We start from the raw sequence: 27,261 nt of genomic DNA, 5'->3' as shown, positions 1-27,261 counted from the left end.
GGGCAGCACTTTTTTTTAAAATGTACCTTAGAACTCCCTGTCCCAGCGTTCTGCAAGCAGCAACACTGCTCGAGGCATTTCACTGCTCTCTATAGAAGGGTTTTCCACATCAGGAACTCATTTTATTGCTGTCAGATGATTCAGCTGCATTATAAATTGTGATTTATGGAGGAAGTCCGCACGGGATTATTACAGACGGGAAGTCCGTCACAATGATTTCACAGAGGCCTCACTCAGATCACTGCTATCATGCTTTAGGAAACGGCGAGTACCAATTATAAAGCCTCAAGTAAAACAAAAATAGTTCCATCATATAAAGTTGTAGAATACACCACCCGGATCTCTTTCAGTTACGTTTCAGCTAAAGCCGAAATTTAATCTGCTGATAATTTACTTCCTTAGCCCCTCCCCCCTCATTATCATGACATTTATGCATAAAACCTTTCAGTGTTCATTACATACATTATTATATTATGTCAGCCTAGTTATGACCTAGTTATGTCATCACTGGGTGTCTGTCCTTCTCTATGCGATGCTGGCAGATCATAGTTGGTGGGAGGGGACGGCAGGGTGATGTACATTTCTTCCTGAAAACATCACCCTGCCTCAGTACTTTTCTAAAGAGCCCTAATGCAAGCAGTGGGCTGACTGTTGGGAGGAGCCAGCCCACTGCTTGCATCAAAATGCCTTGACGGATGGATGTCAGTCTGGGGGAGTGGGTGTTCCTGGGCAAGCTCCATTTTCATAGGTAACACCCACATGTGTTGCTGAGCCTCCATGACTGAAAAAACTGAAATACAATGAATGAAAGGGGTGGGACCGGGGACAGTCAGACTGGCGAGGAAAGCGCTAGATGACGCTGGACATCCTCCAGCCAGGAAATGAGGCGGGCTCTATGTGACTTGCTGCAGCTTCTAATGTACATTGTGGGAAGCTGCAGTGATATCAGAGGAAGCCATTTCAGGGCCCAGTCACACCATAAACAGTGCGTTCGGCCTCTGGAATGCAACCCGGCCGCCTCACTTTGTTTTGGGGCGGGAGAGGGCATGGCGGTGCATTAAAGTCAATGGCACCGCAACCACGCCCGCAGTGCGATCGCCGGCACCCGATCGCGTGGCACATTAGTGCCTCCTTTCCGGTCCAGTGCGATGTGCAAAAAGAACGGTAGGACTGAGTTCAGATTTACGAATGAAGGGGAGGTCGGAGTTCAGATTTAAGACTGAAGGGGAGGTCGGAGTTCAGATTTAAGACTAAAGGGGAGGCCGGAGTTCAGATTTAAGACTAAAGGGGAGGCCGGAGTTCAGAACTAAGACTGAAGGGGAGGCCGGAGTTCAGAACTAAGACTGAAGGGGAGGCCGGAGTTCAGAACTAAGACTGAAGGGGAGGCCGGAGTTCAGAACTAAGACTGAATGGGAGGTCAGATTTAAGACTGAGGGGGAGGCCGGAGTTCAGATTTAAGACTGAAGGCAAGGATGGAGGTCAGATCTAAGACTGAAGGGGAGGCCGGAGGTCAGATATAAGACTGAAGGGGAGGCCGGAGGTCAGATATAAGACTGAAGGGGAGGCCGGAGGTCAGATTTAGGAGTGACTGTAGATTGTACTGAATTCTTCCAGCAAACTGAAGTGTGGTTTTTGTTCCTCAGGTTCCAGCAGAGTTGATCCAGAAGCTGACAACGTTGAATGTTCCGGGAATTCTCCCTGTGAAGAGATGTCAGCTGACAGACGCCGGACTCGTCATCCAGTTGGACAGACCTGACACATTCTCTCGTATTCTTAGAGACTTCACACCGTATCTGCGGCCTCTTCCGTCCTCCTCGGAGGGTGTGCAGGCCGCATTGATCCTGAACTGTGTCCCCCTGCACGCCTGCACCGGTCTAGGCACCTTCAAGCTCAGCCACCTGAGAGCCGTATTAGTAGCCGATCACCTGGCCGAGGTGCTCAGACTGAGCGGGTCAGTACAACTATAACGGGCTCACTTCCAGGGTTTAGGTGAATGCAATGGTGGGAAACTCCGGCCCTCCAACTGTTGTGGAACTACAAGTCCCATGAGGCATTGCAAGAATGACAGTTACAGGCATACTCGCAGAGGCATGTTGGGATTTGTAGTTAAAGCACAGCTGGAGGGCCGGAGTTGCCCACCCCTGGGTTAAAGTGTATCTAAACCCAAAGCCGAGACGTAATGTATCACAGCTTACCTGTCCTTAGATGGGGCGGCTGCATTGGTATGCTTTTTGGGCTTTTTTCTCTTTTTGTCACTTGTTGATCGAGGGAGCATGGAGCCGGCTTCCTTTCCAACCGGCTTCCTGATTGGTCCGGGAGCCAGGCTGCCTAGGAACATGTGAAGCTGGCTTCCTAGCCCATCGGAAGACTAGGAATGATGTGCCGCCCGACTTCCTGATGGGCTAGGAAGCCAACTTCACATGTTGCTAAGCAGCCTGGCTTCCTAACCAATCAGGAAGGCGGGCCATTACGTGCCGCCCGGCTTCCTGATTGGTCAGGAAGCCAGGCTGCCTAGGCCAGGGGTAGGCAACCTTGGCTCTCCAGCTGTGCTGAAACTACAAATCCCATAAGCATTGCAAGCCACAGGCATGACTCCCAGAGGCAGAAGCATGATGGGATTTGTAGTTTCAGCACAGCTGGAGAGCCAGGGTTGCCTACCCCTGGCCTAGGAGCAAGGGAAGCCAGCTTCCCAGCCAAGGTGGGTCATGACTCGCCGCCCGTCTTCCTGATTGGTCAGGAAGCCAGACAGCCTCTGATCTTTCGCTAGATCGCCGGCTTCAGAGGCACTCAAGAAGCCGGGCGACAGGCCATGATCCGCCGCCCAACTTCCTGATAATCGGGGCACAATGCACTGGTACCCGGTATCGGCGAGTGGCGAAAAAAAATAACGTTACTAGATAGCGAGTAACCGGTATCGGTGCGTTCCCTAGTTAGAACCTCTGCCAAGTTTCTATAGCTGTCTGTGTCCCTGCTCGGGAGGTTTATGCTCTATTTATCTTGGTGACCACTGTCACCAAGACAGGAAATGAGGGGAAGTGAGTTGTCACCAGAGCAAAAAGGTAAGGGAAAATCTAGACACCTGTTCCAGTGACAACTTTCATTTCCTGTTGCATCTCCAGGACAGAAAGTGAAAGGATATGTACCCAGCAGGACACAGCCAGCAAAGTGTAGCCTGATAGGGGGTTTAACTCTTCCCTACTCTTATCTAAAATGTAAACAAAAATAAAACTTTGTCTTTACTCGTGCTTCCAATGGGAATAAATGGACCTCCCTGTAATGGATGCAGGAGGGATGGAGTCCCTGAGATCACACGACCAGAGTCCCAAGGAGATGCATGTGACATGTTCCAAAAAAAGAATAAAATATCAGCTTTGGGAAGTGTGAACCTGGAAGGCTCATTCACACGGCCGCTCATGGGTGTACACCGCCTAAGGCTGGGCACACACCTTACAACCATCGCAAGACTTTTGTCCTGCGATGGTTGTAAGGTACTTAAAAAAACGTACGATCTGCCTATCTTGCATAGGCAGATCGTACTTGCGATGATCGCAAGCCAGCGATGACCGCAATGACAAACGGGCAGTGTGCGCTTGCGCACACCGGTCCGTACGGCTTTTATCTTACGAACATGCCACAAACCCGCCGAACATCGTACGATGCTTGGCGGGTTTTCGAATAAGTCCGTAACTTAAAAGTCGTGCGACCTTACAGTAGTAGAGGTCGCACGGCTTCCACACACCTTACGATAATCGTACGATCGCAGGATTTCCCGCGATTATCGTAAGGTGTGTGGGGACCTTTAAACAGCGTACACTTTGCAGCAGGTATGGCCAGGTGTTTATGATCAGCTGCGGGCAGGAAGCCTGTACAAATCAATGACAGGATGTCACCATCTGTGACTACATAAGCAATTACATGTGGCTAGGGACAGGTGAGCGGTCTGCACGCAGACCTTTTGCATCCCACAGTGCTCATCTGTTCTTAACCACAGGTACTGACTCCATGCAGACACTCCATACAGAACCTCCCAGCCTGTCATTGGTTTATACCAGGGGTAGGCAACCTTGGCTCTCCAGCTGTGCTGAAACTACAAATCCCATGCTTCTGCCTCTGGGAGTCATGCCTGTGGCTTGCAAGGCCTTATGGGATTTGTAGTTTCATCACAGCTGGAGAGCCGAGGTTGCCTACCCCTGGTTTATACAGACTGAGCGGCCGTACCTGACGCAGAATCTGGGCGGTGAACGGCTGTGTGAACGAGCCCTTCTGATACCTCCTGAAAGTTTCACATTTGATGAATGAATGGTATTCTCTTCATATAAACAATTTTCTGAAGCTGATGCAGTGGATGTAGAACTGACCTTTATGTTCATGATTCCCAGGAAACAAGTCCGTTTGATCCCGCCAATCAGGAACAAGGAAGTTGGCGATTTTTTGAAGCAGCTGGGGATCACCTGGCCTTCTGTTGCTGAATCACCAGACCTAGATCAGACCATTTCCAGATACAAGTATTGCTTGAAGGAAGAACTTGGCGGCTGCAGTGTCAGTGGGGACTCGGTCCAGCCAGCAGATGAGTCTTCTCCGTCCGTCCTCTTCCGTGTACATCTGAAATCCTGCTCAGAGGAGCATGGCCTCTGCCTGGAGGGATATGACCCCAATATCGACCATTTCCTGGGTAAGTCGTACTTGTTACATTCCATTCACATTTTTTTGGATGGGTCGGTGATTATTTTTTGTTTCATTCAATTTTATTGAACAGCTTTTGATTCGTTCTGTAGCCCACACCGTCTCACCTCTATCCGATGTGCAATGTCCAGCTTTTCCTTTATACATTGAATTACAATTCTTCAGCTGTGTCCCGGCCCCTTCTACTTTGCCTGATGTTACCTTGTATAAGAGGAGCCCTTACCTTGTGTAAGCTCCAGCAAAAGTAGCGTGCCAACATAAAACATGTCCTGACCACTTCCTAGGTGAGTGTGCGTTGTAAAGGAAACCTGCTAGAGCAGCGGTTCTCAACCGGTGTAACCTCAGGACCCACATTTGTTCTCGGTCATTAAGTCGCGATCCAAGTTGCACTGCAATGGAAGACACGGCACTGCAGTACCGCACGTTCTGGTGTGGGCAATCGAACTGTGGGTGTGAGGTGCAATTGGGGTACCATTCAAAGGAATGGCAACCCAACATACCCCCCACACCAGAATGCGTAGTAGGTGTGATTGCGTGGTACAGTGTCTTAATCGTGCGGGACTGTTTGATTGATGCACTGTACTAGTGTGACTGGGCTCACAAAGACATACATACACAATCTCACACACTCAGACATTCTAACACACACATACACACTCCCAACAAAATTCCATCCTGTCTCCCTACCTTATGAGAACCTCAGCCTGGGGTCCAATGTGGGCTGCTGTGCTGTGATGGCACTCCATCTATACAGTATATTCATGGCTTGTACAGCTCCCTTGCGTGCCCTGTAGAGGTGCCAGGAGCCAGAATGTGACTTCACTCCGGTTCAGGCTCCTCTACAGGACACATTAAGGGGGGGTGTAAGCAATGCACGTATGGATGGAGCTCTCTCGCCGCCATAGCCCCATCCTATACCACCACAAGCTGACACTCTGCACTGGGCAGCATATTTTGCATGGCCGCTTGGCACGAGAACTGACAGTGCTGCGCTAGGGCGAGGCTGAGGAGCCTCTTACCTAGAAAAGTGGAAGGCATGCAGCGACCCACTGAACAAGGCGTTACGACCCACTTTTGGGTCACGACCCACCAGTTGAGAACCAAGGTGCTAGAGAACGGTGGAGGCTGCCATTGCTGACATAACAGCCAGGACATTTTTCAGAATGAGGATGTTAGGGTTCCTCAGGAAAGTTACACTGAGCGGACTTGAACCCTCAGTCTCCCGGTAGGACTTTCTCTTAAAGGTTTCCCGGGATTCGATCATGCTGTCAGCTTCAGCAGCTGCAGCCCCCATATGTCTCCCATGATGAGTTATCTTTTAATGGAGAGCCATTGAAAACTCAGTGCTTAAATCGTTGCTGATGGTTGGCTGTCCAGGATTTCAGGCGTAGAAGTCATAAGTGCGCACAAAATCTGCGGCAGACTCGCTACCAAATGGCACACAGCTTGATTTGTGTTAGCTGGCCGCTTCATTCTGTCGGTCAATTGCTTGCTTAATCCTTCTTTGTGTTTTTGCTTTTAGTTACTGAGGAAGACCTGACCCATGTGGCACGGCTGGAGAATTCCGTCAAGGAGTCCGTGGTGAGTACCCGAGCGTTAGCTTGTTGTCATAAGAGAGGCCATCTTGGTGAAGCATCCTGCTCTGAAAATGGGATTTGTTTCCATTGCCTGGGGAAGTTCAAGCGATGGTTCATTGGATGAGTATTCTGTGTACAGTGGAGGTGGACATTTTGTAAGATTTCAACCAGACTTAAGTTATAAGAGAGATTTTGTTTTTTATTTTTTTATCTCAAGGAATTATTATTAAATGTAAATTAAAATGCAGAATAATCGTAAAAAATGCAGCGGCATTACAAAATCACTAGATTACATCAGAATAGATCAGAATAGCAAAAAGGTTCAGGTTGGGGCCACTTGGTTTAGGTCATGGTACCTCTGGTATTGCTGGTTTAGCCACACAGAGTAGTACGAGAAGGGGGCATAAGAAAACATAAAGAGAAAGGGGTACAATACAGCTATGGAAATACAAAGTAAGTCTCAATGTCTTCTAGAAACAGTATGGGGGGAATTTATCAAAACTGGAACAGACAGAATCTGGAGCAGTTGTTCATAGTAACCAATCAGCTTTTCTCTTCAGTTTGTTCAGTTAAAAGAGAACTATGGGGTAAGTATTTTTCCCCATAGATCTCTTAAGGGTCACGGGAGGACATACACTAACGTCCTCCTGTGACCCACAGCTCAGTATATCGCGAGCTACAGCTCGCAGTATACTGAGACCGCTGCAGCCGGGATGGATCCCGACAATGCTGTTGAGATCCAGCCAGCTGTGTGAGTGACAGCTGGCTCTGCCTATCTAGAGGCAGAGCCAGCTGTACCCACCCCCTCCCCAGTCCGTTCCACCACTCAGCACTGGAGAATCGGAGAGGGGAATCCCTGCAGGGAGCGGTGACTGACAGTCACCGCTCTCTGCAGGAAGATGATCGAGAAGTGAGAGAGCGACGGTATGTGTTCGCTCACTTCCAGATCTATTGAGCCGACGTGTGACGGTTTCATTGTGCAACGTCGGCTCAAGCTATGAGGCTGAGTGATTTTGACTCACCTCATAGTTCTCCTTTAAGCTTTAAAAATTAAGGAAATAAGCTGATTGGTTCAACTGCTCCAGATTCCACCTGCTCCAGTTTTGATAAACTCCCCTCAATGTGTAAAACAAAAGCTCAGCTTGGCAGGCGTGTATGGCAGAGCCCATGGGAGGAATGGGGTACGTGTAGAGTGGGAGTGTCCCATAGAGAGAAATCAAAGTGGGGAGATTTAGGCCTAAGTTGGGGATGGAGAAAAAAAAAGATGGAAGTGAGGAAGCAAGATAAGGAAGGAAGTAAAAAAGGGAAATAAAGGAGAAAGACAAGAAAGGGAGAGGAAAGGGGGAAGAGGGCAGGAAGGGAGTGGGAACCCCGCCCCCCGGGTCTGGGAAGCGCAGTTTTCCTATAGGAAAGAGCCCATCAGGGAAGTATGGGAAGGTTTCCACTGCCAGTCACAAGGGTTAACACAATGAAGGGAATATCTAAATGGCCCCCCCGGCGCAGGAGTCCACAGTTCCAGAGCACATAAGCCTCTTATATGCAACCAAATCCTTGACCAGCACCCATCCAGACCACGTACGCAGATATCTGGTCATATTGTCTCTGCTGATGGAAGATAGACTTTGTTAGGCGATACAAAGAGGTTTGGGGAATAAAGGACAGCTTGCAAGATGGCTGATTCCGCTTTCCCACAATGGCACATCGGCTTCACGGAGATTATTTTCTATTGGGGGCCAAATGAGGGAAGAAAACTCACTAATCTATATCAAGCATAGATGCCAACTATCCCGGATTTGCTGGGACAATCCCATATCACGTATTCCGGTCCTGATGATGCTGTGTCCCAGGCGATGTCTCAGGATCAAGGTGTCACCTTTACAGCAGTAATAGTGGTCAGGGGGGGGACCCCACATACTTAGAGGTGGGGTTTGGGTGGGCCACTCCAATTAGCAGGCAGAATCATCTGGCCTAAGGTGGACCATGGGCAGGGATAACTGTCATAGGGGCCGGGACTGAAATTTAGGTAAGTATGCACCAAGGAGATGGCAAATCTCACACATGGATGGAGATGGCAAACCTCCCATTGCATCATGGGATCAGCTTGTTTTTAATTCATACTTGTACAGCTATGGCATGATGGAATATGACTAGCTATACATCAATTTCTGAAAGTGTACCACCAGCTGGAATCATGGAAGCACCATATTTTTATCACAGGGATTGTACAATTTATATATCATGATTGGGTTTTGCATATGACACATATCTGGGTTTTTCGGAGCTACTCTGCATAAGTAGAGCTTTTTTCTAGAAGGAAATTGCTCTGGTAGGTGTATTGTAATAGAGTCTTTTTAAAGTGGAATTCATCCCCACACTGACCATTTTTTAATATTTATACATGTTTTATCTCTTTGATCAGAAGGGGGCAGAACCGTGCGCCGTTCTTCATGTTGTCAGCCGCGAGGAAGAGTTCCACCAGCAGAAACTGGACCTTCTCTGGAGACTGCTGGAGCCCGGAGCAGCATCCGCCACTCAGGTACTACAGAAAGCCACCCAATACTCAGCTCTATTAATAAAGAGAATTCATGGAGCAGTGGAGAGACACATGCTACTAGGAGGAGAGAGCAGAGTTACAAGGAGATACCCTCATCAGCCTGCTTCTTCTTCTTCACTGTCCAGTCACAGGGCGTAGGTGGGGAGGAGACATGTATGTGAATGTTCAACTGCAGAAGAGAAAGTCCAGGTCCTCTCCCCTGCCCGATACGGCTGTGCTGTGTGGCAGAGCTGTGTAAATCTCTGGACTGGAAGGACAGAAATACAAATCATTTGGCAGGTAATTGTATGATCTTCATGAACAGGAAGACGCAACACTTTCACAGTGGAATCTGTAGCAGCAGGGAATCTCATTCCATTGCTTTGCACCCCCCTTATCTGTATTTCAGCTGTACATTTAGCTGTGTGCCTGGAGTTCAGCTTTAACTGCCTGTCTTGATACAGGCCCCTGTAATGTTCTGTACAACAGCACTCAGACTAGGAGAGGAAGAAGTAACACAGAGATCATCAGTATCCTTCCCCCTTTATTGTCCAGGCACAGGTTATAGCGGGTCCTCCAGTAGGCTGTATTACTTACCTGCATTGTAGTCTGCAGTGAGGTCCACAAGCTAGCTATGCTGTCTTTCAGGGGCACCTGGATCACAAGACTGGCTTAACCGAATTGTAAATCCTTTTGTCATGTAAAATATTTGACATATGTGTATTTCTGTTGTATTTTTTGCTGATTGCCTGGAGTCCGCCTCTAGAAAAGAACGCTCAGTGATTAAAGCTGACCATACACTGTAATATTTTCTTTCTTCAACCCGCATGCTGATTTGCGAAAACGCTCACCAGTGTTAATGGAGGAATCTCCCACTGTTTGCATTGTATTCTGACGGCGGCCGCTATCAGAATATCCGAACAGAGCTGGCAGCTCATTGGCTGCCGGCTCTGTTCTTCTGAAGATTTTCCGACCGGCTTCTTTGATCAGCTGATAGAGGGCCTGTTCACATGAGTTTCAGGTCCTGATCAGGTCCTACTGACGCGGTGCTACTGATGCAGTGCGTTTTGGCCGTGTTTTTGATGCGTTCCAGCTGGAGTGGGGCTGTTAGTATGTTAGCTGGAGTGCAGTGCGTTTTTGATGCGTTTGCGTTCCCTGACCGTACAAAATGTGACATGCAGTATTTTTCTGTCGTAAGCTGAATGGACTGCGCACGTGAGAACTGTAGCCCATAAAACACATAGGGATACATTGGGATGCATTTTGAGTGCAGGAGCGTACGGATCAGCGGCGCAAATTTTGTTGGGTTCATCAAGAACCGACCGAAATTCGTGTATGGCCAGCTTAAAGGAGAATTATGAGGCAAGTGATTTTCACTCAGCCTCATAATCTGAGCCGACCTGTGACAATGAAACTGTCACAGGTCGTCTCAGTAGATCGGGAGGTGAGAGAACACATAACGTCGCTCGCTCACTTCTCGATCTATTCGTGAGGAGAGCCGTGAGTGACTCACGGCGCCCTGCAGGGAATCCCCCCCCCCCTTCCCTGTCCAATCCTCCAGCGCTGACTGGCGGAACAGACGGGGGAGGGGGCGGGTTACAGCTGGCTCTGCCTCTAGATAGGCAGAGCCAGCTGTCACTCACGCAGCTTGGTGAATCCAGACAGAATTGTCGGGATCCGTTCCCAGCTGCGTCTCAGTATACAGCAAGCTGCAGCTCGCGGTATACTGAGCTCTGGGTAACGGGAGGACGCTAGTTTGTGTCCTCCCGTTACCCTTAGGAGAACTATGGGGAAAAGCCCTAACCCTATAGCTCTCCTTTAAGTTCCAGATTTTACACAAAACAGAAGTTTGATGTGTTTGTATTGTGTAGTCTACGCTAGCTTAGTTCAGCTCGGTAAGTCTAGTAACATGCAAGGGATGTAATGAGTAATCACTCACCGAGGGCAGTATTTCATTGGCTGAGATTGTCGTGCGGTGAACGTAGGGTTAATACCAAGCAATGGAATGAGAGGCTTCCTGCCGTTACAGATTCCACTCTGATAGTGTCGCGTTTTCCTGTTCATGAAGATCATCGAGTCTTTGGCTGCCTAACTGACGTTTTTAGTAAATTTTGAGTCTCCGGTTACAATTTTGGGTGATTGTTATACCAATTAAAGCTGAACTCCAGCCAGGAAGCACAGAATATTACTAGCAAGGTACTTGGGCCAGAAACAATCTTCATTAATATTTGAAGAAGAACTCCAGGATTTTCAAAAGTTAACCCTGGCAGTGGGGCTACCCCCCGCAATGAAAGGGTTAAGCAGTCGCTTTGGTCTAGGGTCGCAAATAGGGATGCACTGATGCTTATACTATTACTGGTTCCGATACCGAGTATTTGGGGCGAGTACCTTCCCTGAACTTGCTCCGATACCTTCCCTGAACTTCCGGTCAGAGGAAGATTTCCTCTGAATGGCAGTGCCGTAGGGGAACATGGAGCCGGCTTCCCAGGCAATCGAGAAGCCGGGTGGTGAGTAATGATCCGCCTCCCAGGTTCCTGGTTGGCCAAGAAGGCGGCTTGATGCTGATTGGCATCAAGCCAATCAGTTAGGCAGCCAAAGACTCGATGAGGACAATAGTAAATGTCCTGATGTGACCCAATAGAGAACTGAAGCCAAAAACAGTTTTGGCTTAAGTTGTCTTTTAGTTGATGTTATGCAAATAGCTCTGTCTGCAAACACGCTCACCACGTCAAAGCACTCCTATTGAATCATGGGAGATGTAGTAGCTTCCCCATGGTAAACATGCCAGATGTGACATGTGGCTCCTGCACAGATCCTCCCTCAGGCACCCTGGGACAGTATATCTCTCAGAGGGGAGAATATCATGGATGAAATCAAAACTAAGGCATTAGCTATATGAATGTAGTGTTTTCACATACATGGGGAAGGGAGCCTAGGGGTCCTAAGTGTCCTTTATTTTCATCTATAGGTCTTTTTTACGACGGCGTTCTGCTTTATACTTGTTAAAACTAGGGCTGTGGAAATTAAAGATTCATTACTCGATTAATCTTTAAACTTTTTGATTGATTAAAATTATTTTGATTGCTAATAAAAACTCAGCTCTCCGCCGGCTTCCGGGAGTCCCATCGGCGATCCGGTGACGTCACAGACATCGACCCCAAGTGGCTCTGTCGACTAACAGAGGGAAGGGGGGAGGAGTCCGGTGATGTCGATGTCCGTGACGTCACCGGACTCCTCACCCCCCCCTTCGTTAGCCGACGGAGCTACTTGGGCCGGTGAGTTAGCCCAAGAAACTTTCTGCACGAGCGCCAGCCAAGGCATTGGCCTATACACATACAGCACAGCAATGAAGTAATAAAATGAACTAGGATCGCACTAATCCAGCACGTTATTATTCTGAGTTGCCCCACGCAAGCGGCGGCCATATTGAGTGGGGCACGTGAGATTAATAACGTGGTGGATTAGTGTGATCCTAGTTCATTTTATTACTTCATTGCTGTGCTGTATGTGTATAGGCCAATGTAGTTGGATCTGTATGCGTGTTAATCAATTAATCGATTTTAAAAAATTTCGATCAATCGAACACGAAAATTTTAATCATTACCAGCCCTAGTTAAAACTCATTTGTTGATGCTTTTTTATTTTTTTATGCTAGGCCGTCTGTACTGCATGTGTATGTTTACCTGTAAATCTGTTCCTTTCCAGAAGCATCTCATTTGTGGACCTGTGACAGTCCTCACTCCTCAGTCCCCGGTCAGCTGCTCTCAGTACTTTCAGTAAGTCATTCTGGAGCTACGTGTGCGTTGTCTGTCACCGGTGCATCACACTTATTCGTCAGTTCTCTGATGGGAAAGTTATGTACGTCATTGCCCCCTTACAGTTCATAAAATATGGCGTGAATCTGATCTTACTCCGTATACAAGATGAGTTGACTTGGCCCATACACCAGGACAATTATGGTCTGCTGAATGTTTAATTTAGGGCTTGCTCACATCAGCTCAACCGCTCGGCTGCTGGTGGGTGTGTGCCCGGACAGTGCCGACGCGGTCATTCACACACTATCACACTGATTCTTTTTTTTTTTTGGTAAAACTTTATTGAAATGTCACAATGACATGGGCACACCGCGGTGCAGTGCGGTTGTACTGTGTCTCTCTCTGCTGCACGTACAAAAAGTAATGCAGAGCTGTGTAAATTTCAGAACTGGAGGGACAGAAATACAAAACGGCTCCCTTATATGCATTTCAGCTGTGTATTTAGCCATTTGCCTGGAGTTCTGCTTTAACTCGAACAAACATGAATGTTTTTTTTTTTCTTTTACAGTTTGCGGAAGTCCCAGATGCACAAAGCTTCCGTCATGAAGTACGGGGACTGTGTACAAGGTTACACTGCTTTTATGTTATTTCATTATACAATCCTGTCGCAGGGTGATGAGACTTGTAATGCTATAAAAGCTAAATAATTCCATGATGTCTCATATCAAAGTAAACTAAGTAAAAGAAATGCAGCTTCTGATGTCTAATACAAATTATGGTGTTCAGTTCCCAATGGCACGTCCGTTTTCTAAACCCCTGGAAGTCACATGACCACCAACTTGTTCCAGAAAAAAGCCATTGTATATCACTTAGGAGCTGTATTGGCTGTCGGTCCCTGATGATTGGTCTGTTCTGTATACATATTGGTGTCCGGTGCCTGATGATTGGTCTGTTCTGTATACATATTGGTGTCCGGTGCCTGATGATTGGTCTGTTCTGTATACATATTGCTGTCCGGTGCCTGATGATTGGCCTGTTCTGTACACATATTGGCTGCCGGTGCCTGATGATTGGCCTGTTCTGTACACATATTGGCTGCCGGTGCCTGATGATTGGCCGGTTCTGTGTACATATTGGCTGCCGGTGCCTGATGATTGGCCTGTTCTGTACACATATTGGCTGCCGGTGCCTGATGATTGGCCTGTTCTGTATACATATTGGCTGCCGGTGCCTGATGATTGGCCTGTTCTGTACACATATTGGCTGCCGGTGCCTGATGATTGGCCTGTTCTGTACACATATTGGCTGCCGGTGCCTGATGATTGGCCTGTTCTGTGTACATATTGGCTACCGGTGCCTGATGATTGGCCTGTTCTGTACACATATTGGCTGCCGGTGCCTGATGATTGGCCTGTTCTGTACACATATTGGCTGCCGGTGCCTGATGATTGGCCTGTTCTTCATACATATTGGCTGCCGGTGCCTGATGATTGGCCTGTTCTGTACACATATTGGCTCCCAGTGCCTAATGATTGGTCGGTTTTATACATATATTGGCATCTGGTGCCTAATGATTGGTCTGTTCTTTATACATATTGGCATCCGGTGCCTGATGATTGGTCTGTTCTGTATGCAGGTGACAGCTGGGATGAAATTATTACCTCTCTCACCTCGGCTGCAATCAAATTTGAGTTGATGGCAACACCTCATCGTACACAGGTATAGAGAAAGTCCATTCACCTTCAGATTGTTCTATTTTAGTATGTTCCATCTTATATTTGAATCAATAGCTGTGGCCTTATGAGCCTCAATCTATATATCCGGTAGTTTTAAATAAAATGATGCTGTCCCTGAATACATATGCCTCTAGTAATATTTATCATTCGGGCTGATTCTTTCAAACTTCCTTTTCAGAATCAGGGGGGTTAGGAATGCGAATATTGTGTGTTCTTTTATTGTTATTTGTAATGAAGTGGGAGAAATTCCTAAGTTTCTGACCTGGGAACACAGCAGGAAGTAAAGGTGAAAGAAACTGACAAAGGTTCTAACCCTTCTCCAATCTATACCAAAAAAAAGGTTTTGGTTGGTGTTCTGCTTTATCAACACTTCCCCTGTAATATAAATCCTCCACTTATTCTCAGATCCAATTAATAGTTTTTTTTTTGTATTTACATCGAGGTAAACCTGAACTTAGAGGAAGCAAACATCACAACGAAGGGAACAAAAAGCGGGGCATTTGTGATGTATAACTGCGCCCGACTCTCCACACTGTTTGACAGCTACAACAGTGCCGTCAGCCAAGGTACATAGGGTTACATGTGGACAGAAGGGGGCAGAGGTGAAGGGTCGGGGGTAATGGGGGAGTGGTAAGGGGTGTGGATAATGTGGGACTGACTGAAGGGTCGGGGGTAATGGGGGAGTGGTAAGGGGTGTGGATAATGTGGGACTGACTGAAGGGTCGGGGGTAATGGGGGAGTGGTAAGGGGTGTGGATAATGTGGGACTGACTGAAGGGTCGGGGGTAATGGGGGAGTGGTAAGGGGTGTGGATAATGTAGGTGTGGTAAGAGGTGGGGGTAATGTGGCGGTAGTAAGGAGCAAGCGGTAATGTGGAAGAGATAAGAAGTAGGGGGTAATGTGGAAGTGGTAAGGCCCAGGGGGTATTGTAGGAGTTGTTAGGTGCAGGGGGCAAAAGTGGGACGGTTAAGGAGGGTTATGTCGTAGTGGAAAGGGGTAGGAATAAAGAGGTAGTGGTAAGGGGCGGAAGTAATGTAGGAATGGTAAGGGGGAGGCAATCTGGACGTGGTAAGTAGTAGAGGATATTGTGGGAGTGATAAGGGATGGGGGGTAATGTGAGGGAGTGGTAAGGCTCGGGGGGTAATGTGAGGGCGGTAAGGGTCGGTGGTTATGTGAGGGTGGTAAGCGGCAGGGAGTAATGTGGGAGTGGTAAGGGGCGGGGATAATGTGGGAGTGGTAGGGGTGGGGATATTGTGAGAGTGATCCTACTCCATCATGTTCTCTTCCCTTTTTCAGGATTGTATCCAGAATTTCCATCGGCTGCTGAATTTAACTATTCCAGCCTGAGCGAGGAGGTAAGGATATTGAGATTTCATTCCTAACAAGGGTTTTAAATTTGAACTTCAGGCAGATATAAATGACACAAATAATTCAGCTCTGTAATCATTACTACATCACAAAATGTATTTTAAATGCAAGCAGTGTAAGGATGTGTATGTGACCTGGCATCAACCTCTTACAGTCTATGTACAGCAGGGCTGGAGTGTAAGGCCCCATTCACACTGAGCGACATGAAAATCGTGCGACTTTGAGCTATATTGCGCGACGAGCGATATTGAGCGATATTGAGCGACGTGTGGCGCGACATCGCGCAACTTTTTCCTATTGGGCTGTATGCAATCAGGAGCAATATCGCTCAAAATCGCTCGAAAAAAGGGTCATGTAGGAGCGACAAGCTACCAGCGACGAGCTACAAGCGATATTGAGCGATATTGAGCGACGAGATGTGAACAGCTCCATTGAAATGGATTGGAGAAGCTACATAGAGCGATATCGCGTGGAAATATGAGCGATATCGCTGCAAAAATCGCTCCATAAATCGCTCAGTGTGAATGGGGCCTTAGAGGAAGAAGCAGCACAAGGAACCAATCAGTTCATGTGCTGACAATAAGCCTGCTGATAGGAGGAGAGCGCAAAGTGACAGAAATATGAGATGTCCAGTAACAGGATGGTGGCGGGTCCAGGAAGACCAGATCTCAGAGGAAGTGGTTTGATTGATACAGACCATCAGACTGGGGACATTTAGTGGGCCAAATATAAGACTGCAGCTATTCATTTTTATCTTGTTGTGTTTAGCTGGAGTTCTGCTTTAACCCTTTTATGAGCAGAGATGATTGACACCTAGACGTCCAGCCCAAATTTTGCAGTGTCAGTATGTGTTAGTTTCCTGTACAATAGCTGTATACAATCTCCTTTAGCTCTTCCAGTCTTTGTATGGTACAAGGGACATCCTGATGAGATACAGATCCAATGGACGGTTTAGTTGTGTCCCCATATTACAAATACAATGTTATACAGTGTTCGGGGAAGCGGTACAGAGGAAGCCAGTTTAAAATAGGTTTCGGGTAATTTCTGGAACAAAACATTTATTATTACTGACATCCAAATTGGTGAAGAGCTTTAATACCGGTTTAATAACCAACATACTGCCATAGCTGTGCCATGCTCTGAATGCAATTGCCTCTAGCGCCATCTACTGGCTGTACTAGGAAACTGCAGGAACAGTCAATATAAATAGCTCCCACTTTCTGTCTTCAATGGTCCCTTATTAAGGAGAACACATATGTCACTCATGTCTGCTGTTTTGTCTCACAGGGAGAATGGCTCCTGCTATTTAATTACATCATGACGTTCCCAGAGGTGCTAAGCGAGGCGGCACAGATCTCACTGACGTCCCCAGGCATCCGTGTCACCGCCACCACTGAAGCGGTAAGAGGTCTCAGGGGAAAGGATCTATTGTGTGCAGGCGAGAGGGAGGATCCAGTATGCTGATACTCACATCTGTAGGCCAAGGCCTTGAACCTAGTTGAACTCCAGACGCAGACATACCTCTGACACCTTTGAATGTTCTGTAGGTATACTTTAGGAAGAAGGCCAATGAAGGAGAGTCGTTATCAATGATAAATTCCCCCCCCCCCAAAAAAGGAAAGTCGGTGGACAGAATAGAGAAACCCACCGAACAGAATATCAGTAACATGGACTACCCCTTTAAAACTCATGCCATACAAGATTTGCTCAGGCTGGGTGACTGGGTAACATCAATTCCATGGCAGTTTCGGAGTGTACCATTAGGAACTGTTTTGTTGGGCGTCTGTCCATCCCTGACAAGACCACTGTCCCCGTTAACCAATTTGGTATTTTTTTAAACGGATAAATGATATGTAAACCCCAGCCATCAACTTCTCTTATTTGCTCCCTTTTGGTCTGTTAAATATACCAATGAAAGAGTTTTGTTGTATCTGTATGAGAAGTGTAAAAAAAAAAACCTGTTGATCCTGCCAGAAATCTAGTGAGATGATAATTTCCTGTGCTCTTTATGTGCTGTACTCAGTTATTGTTCTCAGCTCTGTCTGTGGACTACAGAACACTCCCCATTGTATGACGAAGAGGAAAGGAGGTGGTCTGTAGTATTCTTTTCGTGTGACAACGCTTCTCCTTCGTAGATACAGTAGACTGAGTGAGTGTTGCAGTTTCAACCAAGGGTGAGTGTGACAGGGTGACAACCAAAGATGCGTGTGACATCCAAGTTTGCATGTGACAGGGTGATAACCAAGGGTGAGTGTGAGAGTGTGACAACCAAGGATGCCTGTGACAGGGTGACAACCAAGGGTGCATGTGACAGGGTGACAACCAAGGGTGAGTGTGTGACAACCAAGGATGCCTGTGACAGGGTGACAACCAAGGGTGCATGTGACAGGGTGACAACCAAAGGTGCGTGTGACATCCAAGGGTGCATGTGACAGGGTGACATCCAAGGGTGCATGTGACAGGGTGACAACCAAGGGTGCGTGTGACAGGGTGACATCCAAGGGTGCATGTGACAGGGTGACAACCAAGGGTGAGGGTGACAGCCAAGAGTGAGTGTGACAGGGTGACAACCAAGGCTGAGTGTGGCAGGGTGACAACAGGAAGTACCTGAATAAGGACCTTCATGGAAGAATCAAACTTTTATAAAAGGAGCAGATCTAAAGATTGAAAACAGCTTTTGAAATGTCATTAACCCCTTAATGCTGAAGGTGAACACAAACCTTCACACCTGTTCATGGGCTTCATGATCATGTGATCACTGTGATTGGCTGTCACAGTGATCACGTGATCAGAAGCCCGTCCTACAGATCCCGTTTGTCATTCTGTGACCGGGAGCGGTTGATGACAGCAAAGTCACAGCGCTGGGGTAGCGCAACCGAGCGAACACTCAACACAAAACATCAACGCATATATATATATATATATATATAGCAGTATGGACTAAGGCCCACCTCCATGCCTTCATATATATGCCTGTGGGTGGCAGGAAGGGGTTATAAGGGATTATAGTGATTGGGTTTAGATCTGGGCTGAGCTTTTTCTCTAATATGAAGATTTCTTTGGTTCTAGATATGCAAATTCCTCGTCAGTCTCAGTATGGACTTCAGCTGCTACTATAACAGAGTGCACATCCTGGGGGTAAGTGACAGTAAGTGGCTCTCCTCAGGTATATCTAAACCCAAATACAAAAATGTCATATAGTGCAGCCAGGGCCGGATTTATCTCTCTACTGCCCCAAGGCCAGGTTTCCCAATGCGCCCCCCTACCCGGCAACACTCCCCCCATGGAAAATGGCAGACCTGCAGGCTGCATACAAGTGATCTTGGCGACATTGCCGAGATCACTTGTACAAAACAAGTGGCTGCTTCCCCGCTGTACATTTGATTCTGCTTGCCCAAAGCAGGGCTAAATGTAGAAAACAACTACCCACCGGAAACTGGGGGATAGGAATTCCACACCCCTGCTGCCCCTCTACTCCCTGCTGCCCCGAGGCCAGGCCTCGGTTGGCCTTGTGGGAAATCCGGCCCTGAGTGCAGCCTCTCAGCCCTTAGGTGTGATGGCTGCAATCATTTTGTCTTTTTCAGTCTAAAAACATTTTCTCCCAAGTACAAAAAATACTTGTTGATCCTGCCATAAATGCCGCTTCCTTGTCACTTTTCCCATCTTCCATGGACTGCAAAAAACACCTCCCTATGTAAACAAGATGGAGGAGGTGTTTGTAGTCCAAATTAGGAGGACAGTCCAAGGCTTCTTTCATAGCTTTAACTCTTTTGGATTTGGGTTTCGATTCGCTTTAAATGCCAATGTGATTTATTTTTCTTCCTCCATACAATGACATTGTGTTCTTGGGCACCCCTTCCCCTTCCAGGAGCCGTTACCTCACCTCTTCGGTTTGATGTTTGCCCGCCTGCAGCTGATGAATGCCATTAGAAGCTTGCTGCATTCTGCACTCTCTACATTACATATACAACCTCCGGCCCAGATATGAGTGTGGAGGGAACACACGTCCGTACCGGCATTGTAGAGACATCACTGGACAGGGGAGCGGAGGGATCACCTGAGCTGCTGCAGGCAATGCACAGCTACCTGGGACATGGATCAGTATTCTTAAACCATTGCACCGCGCCGAACCTCTCCATTTAGCGCGGATTCGCTGTTAGAATATTGACATTGATCAGTACGCTGCAGCCGCTGCTCAGACATGGACGTGGGGTGACACAAGAGACCAAAGAAGAACCTACAAGAAGGGGGAGTTCACATTTTGCATGACTGGAGGCATCCTGTGTGAAAACGCGTCGGCTGCCATTGCTCTGTCCATTTGAAAATGCTGCTTGCCTCGCCGTTGCCCCAAAGGCTGCGATACTTTCTGAGTCACAGACCTGGAACAAGTATGCAAATCAGGAGTTATTGGTTCCCACTGACTTCACTTGCTGCATGCTTTGTTCCTGGTCTGTGGCTCGGCACCTATGGAGGCCAGAGACTTTGCATATTGGGGTAAATAGGATCTTCGCATCTTTCAGTACAGGTTTCATTTAAACTGACCCGAAACAATGTTCAGCCTGTCAGTTCATGAAGATGATGCAGCGCCTTGGAGGCACAGAGCGGCCCGTGTCCCTTGTGACACTGTTTGATACCCTTGTGATGCAAGTTTTCTTCTTGGCTGCTGCAGTCTTGGGTTGGCCACTGAAGTGCGTCAGTCATAGATGCACTTTATGTCCAGTCTGAGAATGCATTCTTCTCTTTAGAGAAGGGGTAGCCAAACTAGCTGTGTTGAAACTACAAATCCCATGAGGCATTGCAAGACGCAGGCGTTCTGTCGAAAGAGCCAATTCATCGACATCTCCAATGACGTCACTTCCGGTAACTTGTCAGCAGGAGATTTGGACGAATTGGCGTCACTGCGCGTGCGACTGCAGAACGGAAAGACCGGAGGAGCTCTGTACAGCCGCATTTTTACAATACTCGTCCAGTTCTCCAACAGCTGTCGGTGCGCATGCGTACACATGCATGCTCAGAGGTATTGGAGAACTCGACAAGTGAGTTGTTAATGCGCGATACTGCGCTATAGAAATCCTCCTGCTTTAGTGTTATGCTGTAGGGCGTGCTCACTAACGCCAACTCGTCAATCTCCTGCTGGCAGGTTACCGGAAGCGGCGTAATTGCAGATTCCGGTGAATTGGTTCTTTCGACAGAACACAGACATGTTTACCAGAGGCAGATGCATGATGGGAGTTGTAGTATTATCACAGCTGGTTGGTCAAAGTTTGGCTACCCCCGATAGAAGTTCTTATTTATAACTGTGTTGTGTTATTTAGTCATTTCAAAGTTTTAATAAAACAAATAATTTGTATAAGAAAATACATTGTGTGTGTTTCTTTGTTTTGAAGTCTGATCTTCCTATGCAGGACATGACAGGACAAGGAGATCCTCAGGTACAGAAATGATTGATTACGGATCTCATTCTGATTGGCCGATAAGGACAGGTGACGTATCCCATGTATCTGGTAGGAAATACAAAGGCTTTGTCTGCTGCTGGAGGAGGAGCTTGTGCAATATATAATCCTTCTCTTCACCCCCCTGCACCCTGTTAGTTGTTACCCTACAACCCCCCCCCATATTTCTATGAGGTCTTTTCCTCCATGGCACCTCCCCTGGTTCCTCCTTCACCCCTCATCAGCATGCAACGTGTTACAGCTGAAGTTTAATCTGCTTATATTTAGCCTGCTCTGGTTTTTTCTTTGCCCAGAGATGGGCTTTAAAGAGGAACTTCACCCCTATCTTTGAAATGACAACAAACTCACCTTTAGAAATGTTTAGTAATGACAATCTACAAACACATACTTCTAGATAATTGCCGGCTTTGTATTCCTTATTTCTCTTTTCCTCCCCAGTCTTCTCCCAGAGGCCATTTTTACTAAGGGCAGGTTACTAGATCTCCCTTTACTTCCTGGAACTCTGGCACATGTGACTAGGTCATGTGACCATGCACATCATCTCAGGGGAGGAAAATGCCTTTCCCTGAGATCTGGTGAGATTACAGATGAGATTTCCCAGCAATGCTCTGCTGATGTCACCTTCCCAGGATGCAATGCTTGGGCACAGATTACATCACTAATGCCCAAGAGGACCAGGAAGTGGAAAAACAATAATTGTAAGTAAAATATATATTTTTTAATTTAGCTAATGAATGTAAGATGATTTCATATCCGCGTGCAGAGCTTTACACTGAGGTCATTTGTTAGTGAAAAGGGGTAATGGTTCAGCAAAGAAGTCCCTGATTACTCTGGGGATGGAGGCAACATGGCACGGTGTGAGCAGTACCTGCTGAGCCCAACAAAACCTACCCTTTAATTTACTCTCATCAACGGTAGGCAAACTCCTACAAATCCCATCATGCATCAGCCTCTGGGAGTCATCCCCGTGGCTGTCAGAGTCTTGCAATGCCTCGTGGGACTTGTAGTTGCACCACAGCTGGAAGGCCAGAGTTAGCCTACCACTACCTAAAAAAAAATCCATGCTCTCCGAAAGTGGTTCAGCATCATTTTATTGCAGCTGCCTCATCAGCACATACACAGCTCTCTGACGCTGGAGCCAGTGCTGGGAGCTCTGGTGCTCGGGCAGCTCAAAGAAGGAGAAGCTAAAGTTCCGGCTGAAGCTGAGCTCCGTCACCGCCGGGACCGGAGGCAGCTTGATGCCAAGAAACTTGTTTGCGGTCCGTCTCTTGGTGATGCCGGCCCTTCCCCTCGGCTTCGCTCGGCTCTGAGTTTTGTCTTTCAGGAGTTGCTGCTCCGGAGCGACGTTGTCCTTTGGGGGGTTTTGCCCGTGCCGCTGGTCCGCCACGTCGTCGAAATATATCCCCGGAGACGGGGCGGTTCCCATTAGAGCAGTGAGGGAGGTCTCTGAGGGCGAGGCTTTCACCCACGGCGTCATGTCACTAGAGGCGGCAGGCTGAGATTTGTGATTTCCTCTCTTCTGCGTCTTCACCGAATGAGAGACGTCCGTGTTCTTGTAGATGGTTCTGGGTTTTGTAGCTGGAAGAATATATGAACACTTACTGCAGAGTAGCCGGGTGACATTTCTACACACAGGAACAATACTAATCTCAACATTTATAAACTAGACACATGGACAAAGCCGCTATTGTGACGCAACGCAGAATGCAGCTCATAGATCATAGAAAAGCAGTGGCGTAACAATCACCATAGCGACCCAGGCGGCCGCTATGGGGCCCGAGGCACGGCGAGGCCCGGCCTGGACATCTCCCTGATGCCATGCGGGCCGCCTGGGTCGCTATGGCATCTTGCTCGGACAGCCAGGCTGCTGGCTGTCACTGGCGGCTGAGAGGACGCTGCTGAGTTGGTGACAACCAGCAGCTTCGCAGGAGGTGGCTGGGCCCGTCATCGGCAGTGATCGAGGAGGCGGGGCCCGGCAATCGAGGGGGAGGGGCCTGGCTATTGATAATTTTGCTATGGGGCCCTGTGATTTCTAGTTACGCCCCTGTAGAAAAGCACAAGATTTAGGGTCAGTTCACACCAATTGCGTTGCATTCCAGAGCGGGAGCTGCTGGAACGCACCGCAATCGCTCACAAAACTTCTCCCTTCGTTCTGGGGCGGGAGAGGGCGTGGCGTGGCGGTGCATTGAAGTCAATGGCATCGCAGCCACGCCCCCCCACCCACAGTGCGATCGGACGTGTGGCAAAACATTACCTGCGTTCTGTTCCACTGCAAACACAGAAAATAGAGCATGCAGCATTTTGTGCATTTGCAGTGGAACGGAACACAGGCAATGTTTTGCCACACGTCTGATGGCACTGCGGGCGGGGGGGAGTGGCTGCGGTGCCATTGACCTACCCCTGGGCTAGCTCATCCAGCCAGTGATTGAGCGATGCATAGAAACGGCGAGTGTGAGCTGCTGGCTGCGGAATCTAACCAAGGGCAGATGAGGGGGGCCGTGGGGGGAGGCTCCCCTTCACTGCCATCACTAGTAGGGGTCGACCGATATCAGACCCACTGACGGCTGTTTACATTCAGCTGCTGGCTGCAGAATCTTGCGCCGGCAGATGAGCACATAGCCTGGTCACCGGGCTGTGTGTTCATCTGCCGGCGCAAGATTCTGCGGCTGGATGTACAAAAGAAATAAACATTGGAACGCCGAAACATTTGTCATTGCAACAATTTTCTGCGCGAAGCGTTGCATTATCTGACAGAAATGCAAGGGTGCCAATATTTTTGCCCATGACTGTATCTGCCATGACCGGTTTACTTTAATCCGAGAGCCCTATAGATTTGACGTCTGTTGATGAATCAGGAGCGGGCCCCAGCACCTTATGTGCCTCCCCAGCACCTCATGTGAACCCGGGCCCCAGCAGACGGTGTTTGTTCAATGGACCCGCTGGGGTCTCTGATCTGATCCGGGCAGATTAAAAGGTCCTCAGGTGTGAGCAGCGGCTTCTCTTTGTTGCACGTTAGCATTGGGTATCCCCGGCCCATTCACCTGTAATCAAAGCGCAGACACAGGTAACGCCCGTGACATACAGCGACCCCTGTGAAGTAAAGAGTAAGTGACGAGGGCGTACGCGTGCCAAGTCTTGCGGGAACAAGGCTTTGTTCTGGGCCCTTTAATCACCTCCCCCTAATGCTCATGGTTGTTGGCGCTTCCAAAGCTTTCCGCACACGGCAGGTGGGAGATTAGAATCCCTGGCACGGGCTCAAGCAGCTACACATTGTCAGGGCATCTGGAACAACGCTTCGGAGGGGGCGGCGGTGGTGCCCCAATGGGCTCTAAGAGCGACGGTTCACTGGAGACGTTTAACTGCGGCAGACATCTGCGCCCAGCTCGAGTCACGCCATCTCCCTGCGGTCGTATCGCATAGACAGGCGACGGCGGTCGGGGAGAGGCGGCCGGGTGGCCCAGATGCTGCCACTGCGATGCCATACCTGCTGCCTGCGTCGCTCCTTTGCTGATGAGTGGCAACGTCGGTCTGGCTTCTTTCTGAGGGCGGCTGATCGGATCTCGGGGGCTCCCGGTGCTGGCGTCTGCCTGAGACAAAAAGAATAATAATCAAACTAATAATCAAACTAATAATCAAAATAATAATGAAATAAAAAGAAAATAATAGGAAATGTTTTAAAGAACTCCGGAAGGCGGTTAGACCGGTCCCTGCAGCCTCTCTGCTCCAGCACTGGAATGTCCCTTGGTGTCCTCACGCCCTATATATAGGACATCCTCCAGATTCCTAGGACCGCCGAAGCGCAGGTGGAGCGAGGTTGAAGGGACCGGACTAGGAGCCAGCCGGGATCGGTGTTCGGGTGAGTATATCTCTGTTATTTTAGCTCCCTAGACACAAACGAGCACTTAACCCTTGCAGTGCGGGGGTAGTCCCACTGCAAGGGTTAAGATTTGATTTGCCCGGAGTTCTGCTTTAAATGTCACCTCTTGAGGGGACTACAAGTGTCAGCATAACCCGTAAAACTTACAGATGAACTCTAAGCAGATAAAGAACAAGTTTTGTAGTCATTAACACATTGTTAAATGCAGAGAGTGCAGGTAGCTGAATCTGACGTGCTATCAGCATCTTGCATTGTACAGCAGAGCCCAGAGTGTGAGAGGGAGAAGCAGCACAAGGAGCCAATCTGTTCACGTGCTGCAAAGGAGCATGCTGGCAGGTGGAGAAAGCAGAGTGACAAGAGAGATGAGCTGCTTCTCCTTCACGGTCTAGTCACAGGCTGTTGTTCGGGTCTATGACGACCTGGTCTCAGAGGAAGTGGGTGCTGGCTGTCATGTGGAGGACCTCTAGTGACTCCCATTGTCAGACAGCTTTGATATTTCATCTGTTGTGCAGGAATTGACAAACGTTCAATACAAAGAAGGACTCGGGGCCCATGTGCAACAATGTTGTCGTGTTTGTTTTGTGCATTGAAGCCCATCATGCCAAACCAGCACGATCCAGTGCACTGTGCCTGGGCAACACATGCGTACAAATGCATTGCAGTGCAGGTGCGTTGGTATAAACTGTATATGGGCCTTGGGGGGTGGGGTTTGGCGGTCATTCAAAATGAACACACATGCAGCGCGTTTTCACGTGCGTTACTGTGTGCATAGCTGTGAATCCAGCCTAACAGCTATCACGCATAGTATAAAGCAGGGGTGGGCAACCTCAGCACTCCAGTTGTTGTGGAACTACAAGTCCCATGAAGCGTTGCAAGCCTCTGACAGCTACAGGCATGACATCCAGAGGCATGATGGGATTTGTGGTTTCATCACAGCTGGAGCACCAAGGTTACCTACCGCTGGTTTAAAGGGGACCTGTCAGTACAGAAGGGATTTGTCACAAGCAAAATACCCAACCAGTCCTAGAGGAGGCCATTGTCCTACTCTTGGTTTGCAGAAAGTGTACACAATGGTTCCCGCCTGTGTGAGAGCAGTGTGTACAGAAAGCTTTCCGCAAGCTGTGATGAAGCCTTTAAAACACCATTCAGAACCCGTATGTGGAAGGCTTAAAGGAGAACTACGGGGTTAAGTCTTTTCCCCATAGTTCTCCTTAGGGTAACGGGAGGACACAAACTAGCGTCCTCTCCTCACCCTAAGCTCAGTATACCGCGAGCTGTATACTGAGACGCCACAGCTGAAGCGGATCCTGACAATTATGTCTGGATCCACCCAGCTGCCTGACTGACAGCTGGCTCTGCCTATCTAGAGGCAGAGCCAGCTGTACCCGCCCCCTCCCCCGTCCGTTCCTCCAGTCAGCGCTGGCGGATCGGAGCGGGGAGGGGGGACCCCAGCCCCTCCACTGTCACGGCAGAGAGCTGTGACAGGATCGAGAAGTGAGCGAGCGCCGGTATGTGTTCGCTCACCTCCCGACCTACTGAGCCAACCTGTGACAGTCTCATTGTCACAGGTCGGCTAGAACTATGAGGTGAGTGAAAAGCACTCACCTCATAGTTCTCCTTTAACATAGATCAAGGATTGGCAACCTCGGTGCTCCAGTTGCTGTGGAACTAAAAGTCCCATGGAGCATTGCAAGTCTCTGACGGTCACAGGCATGACTCCCAGAGGCAGAGGGATGATGGCATTTGTATTGTCATCACAGCAGGAGCTGACACAGATCATAATGGTGGTGCTGTCCCTTTAAACAAGCAGCTAGCAGGCTTCAGCACTCCTTAAAGCTTGTTGAGTGCCTGCTGAAGCCTGCTAGCTGCTCGTATAAAGTGAACGTCAGCAATCTCATTCAGATCTGTGTATTACATTCCTATACTAGAGCTAAAATGTTCTTGAAAAGCTTCAACAAAGCTGCTCAAAGCTTGCCAAAATCTTGCTGCAGACACTACAGGCCGGGGCCCCTGTGAACAAGGCCTCGGGCACATGACGTACTGGCACATGAACTGGGCTCTCCAGTGACAGGCTAGCTCAGGGGTGGGCAACTCCGGCCCCCCAGCTGTGCTTTAACTACAAATCCCAATATGCCTCTGGGCGTCATGCCTGTAGCTGTCAGTCTTGCAAAGCCTCATGGGACTTGTAGTTCTACAACACCTGCAGGGCCGGAGTTGCCTACCCCTGGGCTAGCTCATCCAGCCAGTGATTGAGCGATGCATAGAAACGGCGATTCTTTG

At 48.5% G+C, this 27,261-nt stretch overlaps 1 protein-coding gene across 1 annotated transcript in view; it reads left to right on the top strand.

Annotated features, from left to right (window-relative positions):
- DALRD3 (DALR anticodon binding domain containing 3) overlaps positions 1-19,651 on the top strand; it is a 20,651-nt gene extending 1,000 nt beyond the window's left edge. The window contains exons 2-13 of the mRNA XM_018576107.1: positions 1,644-1,951; positions 4,380-4,672; positions 6,206-6,264; positions 8,680-8,796; positions 12,499-12,569; positions 13,117-13,175; positions 14,185-14,267; positions 14,727-14,850; positions 15,580-15,638; positions 16,939-17,052; positions 18,721-18,789; positions 19,520-19,651. Of these exons, the coding sequence (XP_018431609.1) occupies positions 1,644-1,951; positions 4,380-4,672; positions 6,206-6,264; positions 8,680-8,796; positions 12,499-12,569; positions 13,117-13,175; positions 14,185-14,267; positions 14,727-14,850; positions 15,580-15,638; positions 16,939-17,052; positions 18,721-18,789; positions 19,520-19,639 (1,476 nt within the window). The 3' untranslated portion in view covers positions 19,640-19,651. The remainder of the gene's footprint in view (positions 1-1,643; positions 1,952-4,379; positions 4,673-6,205; positions 6,265-8,679; positions 8,797-12,498; positions 12,570-13,116; positions 13,176-14,184; positions 14,268-14,726; positions 14,851-15,579; positions 15,639-16,938; positions 17,053-18,720; positions 18,790-19,519) is intronic.
- Positions 19,652-27,261: the final 7,610 nt, after the last annotated feature.

The sequence above is a fragment of the Nanorana parkeri genome, unplaced genomic scaffold (genome assembly GCF_000935625.1).
Source record: "Nanorana parkeri isolate BGI_ZX_2015 unplaced genomic scaffold, ASM93562v1 scaffold56, whole genome shotgun sequence".
Classification (NCBI taxonomy): Eukaryota; Metazoa; Chordata; class Amphibia; order Anura; family Dicroglossidae; genus Nanorana; species Nanorana parkeri.
The sequence above is the reverse complement of the archived record's forward strand: the minus strand, read 5'-3'. Positions and strand labels throughout refer to the sequence as shown.